At 43.8% G+C, this 8858-nt stretch overlaps 1 protein-coding gene across 1 annotated transcript; it reads right to left on the bottom strand.

Moving 5' to 3' along the window:
* Positions 1-2898: 2898 nt before the first annotated feature.
* On the bottom strand, positions 2899-8647 carry LOC136494357 (putative B3 domain-containing protein Os04g0676650). The gene is made up of 9 exons (XM_066490523.1): positions 8209-8647; positions 7286-7597; positions 4897-5024; positions 4689-4817; positions 4260-4346; positions 3994-4094; positions 3736-3782; positions 3578-3654; positions 2899-3365 (listed from the first exon to the last, which is right to left on the bottom strand). Exons 1-9 carry the CDS (start codon positions 8513-8515, stop codon positions 3243-3245), a joined length of 1311 nt encoding a protein of 436 aa, XP_066346620.1. The 5' UTR covers positions 8516-8647; the 3' UTR covers positions 2899-3242.
* Between the last annotated feature and the right edge of the window lie 211 nt (positions 8648-8858).

Genomic DNA, 8858 nt, shown 5'->3' with positions numbered 1-8858 from the left:
CAGTTCTGCTCCACCTGCTCCACAGACAGACCCCGCTCTCATTGCTATTCTTGAGCGGATGCAGCAGGATCAGACACGACAGGCACAGGAGACAGCTACAAACTTCGCACAGTTTCAGACTCGTCAGGACGAGTTTCAGCGGCAGCAGCAGCTCCTTCAGCACCAGCAGTTACTTATGCAGCAGTAGCTCATGGGATTCATGCAGCATGTAGTGACAGCCATTGGGATCCCACTGCCACAGACTTCGCCCCAGCTTACACAGCCTCCTACCACTTCGACGACTCCAGCAGTACAACCCTTCGGGCTTCAGAGTCAGGGATAGCCTCCAGCTCAGTTTCCTTCACCTCCTGTACAGGTGTCCTAGTGGTTAGCCTCACCTGGTGTAGCCCCGCAGTTCACTCCTTATCACACGGGTTTCTCACCAGAGCAGACTTCCTCACTATTCGTGCCTGAGTCGTCAGTCTCCAGGAGTCTTGGAGCATCATTCAGTGAGTTGACCGGCATGCCTACTCCGCCTCATATGCATACTGCCGGTCCGTCTACAGCAGCTCTAGCTATCATGACTACTCAGAGGCTCCCCTCGTCTGTCGCCTCGTCAGATCCTACGACAGACATACTTGCAGCTTCACAGGCAGCACCAGCTCAGACCCAGACCGCTTCAGTGACACTTCCTGCTTCAGAGGGTCCGTCAGTTCAGAGCTCAGGGTCAGATGATGATGGCGCCTAGTTCCATCTTGCTCCACGTACTTCAGCGCCTGACTCGTCCGCTGCAGCCCCGCCGTCCGACCCCTAGGTTTTGGTGTTTGACGCCAAAGGGGGAGAGGGTTTGAGTATGTAGACTTAGGGGGAGTGAGTTTTAGGGGGAGCTAGTTATCTAGTATTAGCTTATTATATACATTTGGAGTTTTATTTGTGTGATACACTATTACTTATGCATTCGTGTGTCTACTTTCATGCATACTTTTATATATATGTGATAGTGCTATCTACGTGGTTGTGATATTTGACATGTGTGACTTCTACTTTACTTTATCTATATGTCATATCACCTGTGTAATGCTCATTTGTTTTTGCTTCCGCGTTTACACTTCGAAGCAAATGAGCTTTATTTATTTGTACTCATGCTTAATTCATATTCTTTGAGTACATTGTGTTGGCTTGGGTCATATAAGCGTGACTAACTCTTTTGTTCTTATTGACAAAAGCTTATATGAACCAAGCCCGTCAAAAACCTCACTCCATAACATACTCGAGGTGGTATTGTCATCAATCACCAAAAAGGGGGAGATTGAAAGCATCTAGGCCCCTAGTTGGATTTCGGTGATTAATGTCAATACAAGATTACTATAACTAACGTGTGTTTTGCAGAGACAATTAAGTTAGGTCATGGTAATGGAGATTGATTGGGCAATCGAGGTTGTCATGCCCCTACGATGAAAATCATTTCGGTTTTCAAAGGATGGACGACAAGGTTAAGGATAACTAGTTCTAAGTGTCAATTGGAGTTGGAGAAACACCTAGAGTAGTTTAGGACTTTGTTTTTCCTTTGACCGTACTATGAAGGGGGGTATGAACGGGTAGCTTGACCTAGTTAAGTCTAGTGAGTTAGGTGTGGTGCACATTTGTTAAAACTAGCTCTAGGTAGCTCCTATGAATGCCTAAGATCTTTTGGAGCAAACTTCATTCACATATGTTCGGAAGATGGAAGTGAATGGAGGGTCAAACACTGACCGAACGCTGGCTCCGGTGCGACTAGACGCTGTCCGCAGGGTCCGGTCAGTTCATTTGACCAAGGGGATCAAGTCTGGTGTGACCAGACGCTGGGAGGTCATGTGACCGGACGCTGAGGGCCAGCGTCCGGTCGACTCCAGTAAGGGTCCAGACTTGGGAAAGAGTGACCGGACGCGTCCGGTCAGTGTGACCGGACCCTGAGTATCCAGCGTCCGGTCGTTTACAGTAAGCATCCAAGAGCGACCGGACGCGTTCGGTCGGTACTGACCGGACCCTGACAGCGTCTGGTCATCACTTGAAAACTGGTTCACGGGTTGAACTGACCGGAGCGTCCGGTCATCACGACCGGAGCGTCCGGTCATCCCGCAGAGGCTCATAACGGTTCATTTTTCAGGCTGGCTTATAAATAGAAGCTCCACTCGTGAGTGGAGCATCTTTTGCTCATTCCAACAGCTGAGAAACACGTTAGTGAGTGCCAAGAAGAGCAAGGTCCTAGTGAGGTGTTTGTGATTTGAGAATCCAAGAGAGTAGCCTCACTAGCAAATCAAGAGTAGCAAAGTGTGCATCCATCTTCTCATTAGGCTTCGCGTGGTCAAGTGAGAGTTCGTGCTTGTTACTCTTGGTGATCGCCATCACCTAGACGGCTTGGTGGTGATTGGGAGTTTGGTGTTCACCCGGCGGAGCTTGTGGGTGACCCAACTCAAGTTGTGAGCGGCTTTGGGTGATTCGCTGCGACGGAGTGTCGAAGAATCAACCCGTAGAGAGCACTTGATCCTTGCGCGGATCAAGGGGGAGCTACACCCTTGCGCGGGTGCTCCAATGCGGACTAGTGGGGAGTGGCGACTCTCCGATACCTCGGCAAAACATCGCCGCGTTCCTTTCTCTCTCTATTTACTTTGAGCACTTACTTTGAGCATTTACTTTGAGCAATTCAATACTTGTTTTTACATTCATAAGATTGCTTGCTAGAGTAAGTTTGGAACTTAGGTTGCGAGGTTGTTGTGCATTAGTTTGATATAAACACTTTTCTAGGCACAAGGGGTTAATTGGGCTATCCGTAGGATTTGATTATTGCAAGAGAATTTAGAATTAGCCCAATTCACCCCCCCTCTTGGACATCTTGATCCTTTCATACGGCGCCATGGGGATCAGAATTATTAAGAAGACGGCACAACGCCCATGACTTGTTTCTCACCGAATTATCCAAACACGAAATATGTACAGGTACAAAGCAAATTCATTTATCTCAAGCTACATACCTACATGTAAGTATGTAACAGCATAGTTGCCAACAACAAGGGAAACAGTACAATACAGTATAGTACAGGCCTAGGCAGGTTCAGGGGGAATTCAGTTTCGATGATACAACCTCGATCACAATAGTTTCCTTGGCTCCAGGTTCATCAAGCGGCGATTCCCGGTGTGCTCCTGCACGGCAACAGCCTACACCATACATTTCTGATTTTTTTTCTTCTTCTGACGCTCAGATTCAGGTACGAAGCTCCAACCATCTACGTGATAACCTTCTTGATCGAAGGACTGACGGAGAAGCCACACTCTTCTCTGGGGTTGCCTGCCTTGATGCACTCGCATCCTGGCGCTGGTATGTGCTCAGCCTTCACCGCGCGGGCAACCTTAGCACAGAGAGGAGAGAGGCATGAGAAGATAGAATAGAGCTGTCAGGAAAAGAAAATGAGAGAATACATACATATTACTCCGTACAATGGAAAGTAACTCTTAATATGATCATAGGTGTCAGGATGCAAGATGGATATGATCAGAGGAACAATAATACTCCGTGGAATGTAGCTGACAGAAGGAAGTGGGTAATATAACTTTTACATACATATCTGCCAGATTTCTTGTTCCTGTAAATGATGAGGATGTCCTTAGCTTGAAGTCCATGCCTCTTAACAAATTCACCTGAGAATAGGACATGCAATTTGTTGACATCTATACAGAATTCCTAAGTTCAGAGTTACTTTTACTCTATTATCAACTTACCAGTAGTTTCCAAGATATACATCCTACTCTTATTATTAGGCCAGTACCTGAAAGAAAATGTATTGCATCAGCATGATAAAATTCAATAGCCGAGCAACAGGCAGATATATCAATCCTCAAAGCTGAGGCTTGCACAATGTAAGCGTTTTACTTTTTAGGCATCTGGAGAAATTACAGGCAAATGTTCACTCTAAACTGTTGATCGTCAGAAACTCTGGCATTTGAGCAACCAATAGTAGTACAATATGGTGAAGATACCTGTACTTAAACTTCCATACAGCTGGGAGCTCAAAGTCGTCCATTTCCAGTATCAGGCCATCCTTATCTTCCAAGATTGGAAGATTAGGCTCTGCATCTTTCTACAGAATTCAGAAAAAGGTGAAATTGCAAGATGACTTGCAGCTCACAGTTAAAAATTTACTTGCATTATAGCTGGGGTTCGTGCTGGAAATATAATGTAGAACACAGTAAACATACCAGAGAGTAAAGCCCAATTAACAGGATATGCAAGTGCAAGTATCTACCTTTGGCAGCACAATTCTTCCAATGTTTCCAACGTCACTGTTTGTCAAGTCCTTGCGCAAGACCATACGGTAATCTTGACAGTTGACCTTTTGTATGTAACAGATTGGCATATGAGAAAAAAAAGGGACTTAGTTCAGGAGGCAGCCATCAAATATGATAGATTGTTTAAGTGGTTAGCAATGAATTTTGGCATACCAGTAATACCTACTGGAGAGTGATACCTTCTATAGTACATTTAGCTACTCCCTCCATTCCAAATTGTAAGTCGTTTTGGCTTACAATTTGGAAAATAGGGAGTACCTAAAATCATGTTAAAATTATTTTAACATGAGTAAAATTATTTTCTTGAGTTAAATAATGTGTTAATCATGTATAGAAAATACTAATAGTATCAACAAAGCACATGATGCATTAAAATGACAACATACTATTTTATTTGTAACATTAATATGGCCATTGCCCTGGATTAGGTCTTCCATCTCCACAGCCGGAGTGGGGTCTGGTTCCTCACTGTTGTTGCTTTCGTTATCCCCACCTCCAAAGACTCTTGAAGAGTCCTGGAGAATCATGACACCATAACTGCTCATATGAACAAAAAAACATTTTCACCATACTCTGAAAGAGTCCTAATGTTACCTCTAAGTTGTTGGTTTCCTCGAAGATTTGAGTGGAAGTGTAGTTGGTTGAGCTTGGAGACATAAGTTGAAAAGGGGATGTAGGTGTCACTGATGGGCCCATGTTAAAGCTATTTGAAAAAACTGCACCTGCGCACCACCAAGTGATAAGTAATGAAGCAACACACAGTACATTTCTCCTTTTATTTCAAACCATATATAGCTGCATGACATGCATATATTTTTTGTCAACGAAATGCAAGGTTTAGAGACTAGGATTCTATATTAGTATCACATATTTATGAAACATGCACTTGGATGCATTGGAAAAGAAATCTTTGGTTGCTGAGGATGTTTATAAATCTATATACTCTTATAAAGCTAAATACCAATGGATGTTTTCTCTCTTCATGCAAGCTGTCCACATCATTCCTCGCTAAGTGTCCCATTAATTTGCAATCCTTTCATGATCATGCCATCCCTTATTAATTACAAAAAAAACATCCATATCGTCTCTATTATGTGCAATACTTTTATCTCTAATCTATTAACGTAAAGTCATTTACATATGCTATTTGTTTCATCACCTATTCTTATATGATGTGATCAAATATTCTATTGGTTTTTCTTCTATTAGTTTACTGATTTTTTACCAGATCCGATACAATAAAATAACATGCAAGTCATATTCATATATACACACACAGTATACATAATACCATATAGTAATACTATATAAAAAACATATTTATTTTAAAAAAAATCCCGCGACAACGCGCGGGGTATGCTAGTTAATCATAATGTAACCCGCACTTTCTATCGCAAGTAAATTAAATGTTCCTTGTTCTTCAAGGAAAATAAAATAAATCTATCTAGGTGCTTCTGGATTTCAATAAAGAACAAGGTGCGGAGCGTTTTTGACTTTCGAGCTGAACTAATTTTGAAATTCAGGCTGTTAGAAATTAACCAGAGTATATAATGCCCCTCCCCCACCAACACCAACCCACTCGTCCCCCAAAACAGCAATCGAAACCTCTCATAGCTGTCCCTTTACATTCTTACAACCCATAGCGTCATGTAATACTCCATGCTATGCCTCTAATTCCCTATGAATTAAGCTCCTTGACCTAATGGACCCCAAACCGTTACTCTAACTTCTCTGAACCATAAAGATAACCCTATCAGACCTCCGCTTCATTTACGATTTTTTAACCAACAACTTATATAACAAATGAAGAAGCATGGTGCCAAGTACTCCCTCCTTTCTAAATTGTAAATCGTTCTGACTTTTCTAGATATATAGCTTTTACTATGTATATAGACATAATATCTAGGTGCGTAGCAAAAGCAATGTACCTAGAAAAGCTAGAAAGACTTACAATTTGGAATGACTGGAGTAGAATCCTTGCAGGGGCTCGTCGATGGAAAAACTTGCATAAGAGTTAGAAAAGAGGTGAGCAACTTATCTAAAATTTCTGCATGTCCTAAGTGGGCTTGTATTTACCAAAAACAGCTGATGAATCTACCTTGACATTTGTAAGACTAAGGGGGGTTGACACGTCTAAATGAGACTGTGGTCTTGGAAGGAATCTCCTAAGAGAAATAAAGACCAATATGCCCCTATTTGACATATATCACTACCCTACTTCACTGTGGTCAACCCTTACGCTATAATGATGAATGTGACAAACCATTTCTACTCCAAACAGCTTCACTCGTAACGTACATTTTCCCTCAAGTTCTCATAAGTTAAAGCAAACCCTTAAGATAGGGTCCCTCCACTCCAAGATAACATAGTGCCAAAATCTTATGTGGGTTTGCATCTATGGTGGCGCCACAAGTCAAACTACGACCACTCAAATAAGAATATTGAGCTAGTTATTTTTGAATCAAGGTAGATCATATCATTAGACAAAATTGTCTTGTTGTGATCAGAAATTTGCTTTGTTAATTTGTTAGAGGTTTTGCTAGAGCCAACAATCTCAAATAAGGAGGAAACGCCATTAATGAATACAAGCAAGCAAAATACTACTCCTATCTCCTTTCTTTATCTACATCATGGCCCCGAGTAGGGGCAACGGATCCATATAGGGCAACATGGGTGCGGGCGTGCGGCCACGTCCACACCAAAACAAAAAATCAATTATTGCTATCAATTATTCACCATATTTGTACCACAGGCCCATCTCTATGCACCCAAAGGTAGGCCACAAGCGCCCCTCCCCACCACCACCACCACACACACACACACACACAATTTTTTTTCTGTAGCTTTGCACTAGCTCCGAGGTCCTCTAACTGACTAGCCCCACTACTTAGAAACAATCCACCAGTGACCAGTCCACTACACAAAGCAAACTCATGCAGATATTCCATTTTTAAGTGCCAAATGTACACGCGCATATATATACCTGACTCTTTTTCATGGTTGTTGCTGTGAAAGGAAGGAGTTTGGAGCATATTCATATTCATTGTTGCAGGAGCATAAGCAGTGTTGTAAGGCCTCTGCACGTAAGTAGTAGTCCATGTATGGGTGGTGTACGGGGATAAATTTTGATGTAATAATCCATTGCTGTTGATATTGTTGCTCCCGTTGGCAAAACTAGTGGCATGAGCCAAGGACACGAGTGCATTGCTGTGCGCTCCCCAGTCTGCAAAACCCCTTGCTGCTGTGTGCTGCAAAGATGCAGTGTTGCCATATGGAGAATAATCCTGGTAGCATCCTGGAAAATATGGGAGCAAAGCTTAATTAGATTTTTACATAGTAATGAAAATGATGAAGAGTGAAGAAGAAGATGAAGTAGCAAGAATTGATAAGTGTAACATAGTAAAGATGCTGAACAACGACATGATCCCTGCAGGAAGACGATGATGCTAATCATATCTAGTAGTACATACATGGTTATCTATCAGAGATAAAAAAAGAATCACTATATGAATGGCTAGATATAAATGGTAACTGGTTGAAAGATTTTCTCAGTGATCGATCACTACCACCTGAAGTGAGATTAAAATGGCAAATGGAGATCTTAGAATTGCGTGAAAAATGGCTCTGAACCCGTAGAGCAGATAACTTCAACGATGAAATACAGCTGGCCAATCATAAGTTTTTATCAAAACCGGGCCGGGAGCTAATTATTACGAGACCATAAAACCCGCTAATATAAGAACAACCGGGGACAGAATCAGATCGCCCCACATGTAGCGCGAGCCGACGCACAGATCCGAGCGCGCATCAAAACCCTAGAAGCATCATCGAAGAAACCCTAATAAACTACAAGATCACGGAGACTCCAACGCGTAATTCGGCATGCGCGTCGTCCGGGGTACTGACCGGTAGGCGGCAGGGAGTGCAGGCGGTGGTCTGGTGGTGGGATGAGCGGCTGCGGCGGCGGCACCGCGATCTGGGCGGAGTACGGGGTTTGTGACACCGGTACGTGAACCGGCATTGCCACCGGCGCTGGGATCAGGCCGGCGGGGTACTGGTGGAAGTGCTGCTGGTGCACGTTCGCGGCCCCCGGGGCGGCCCGGTGCACGGAAGCCATCATGAACGCCTGGTGCTGCTCGTGAGAAATGGCCCTGCCGAGGTCGGCGTGGCCTGCGCCGGCGGCGCCGGCGGACGAGCCCTTCGCGTTGGCCATGCGGAGCAGCGACGTCTGTGTATGGCCTGCAAGAGAAGGGAGGGACGGGGCCAGGTGGTGGTGGCCGCGGCTGTGGCCTTGAAGAGGTCGTCTCTCTGTGGGTGCTGCCTGCTTTATTTCGGGCTTTGGAGAATTTTCCTTTGGGAGATCGAGGACGGGGTAAAATATCTTGTGACAAAAAGAAAGCTGTCCTGCACTGCCAAACAAAAACTATAAATGGAATGGCAGCCGAAAAATATGGCATCTGTTACATGCTTATAAGAAAGTGATACTGCCTAGATTCTACCATAGTTTAGAGTTAAATCATGTATTGGAAATTGTGATAGACACCCTCTATGTATAT

Source organism: Miscanthus floridulus, chromosome 11 (assembly GCF_019320115.1).
Source record: "Miscanthus floridulus cultivar M001 chromosome 11, ASM1932011v1, whole genome shotgun sequence".
Lineage (NCBI taxonomy): Eukaryota > Viridiplantae > Streptophyta > Magnoliopsida > Poales > Poaceae > Miscanthus > Miscanthus floridulus.
Note: the sequence above shows the minus strand (reverse complement) of the source record. Positions and strands in the feature narration are given on the sequence as shown.

Coding starts and splice junctions, on each gene's coding strand:
- LOC136494357 (XM_066490523.1), bottom strand. CDS start 8,515: ATGGCCAACGCGAAGGGCTCGTCCGCCGGCGCCGCCGGCGCAGGCCAC. Junction 5,025..7,285: donor CAACCATGAAAAAGAGTCAG/GTATATATATGC, acceptor GGTGGTGCGCAG/GTGCAGTTTTTTCAAATAGC. Junction 4,347..4,688: donor TTAATGTTACAAATAAAATA/GTATGTTGTCAT, acceptor TACATACAAAAG/GTCAACTGTCAAGATTACCG.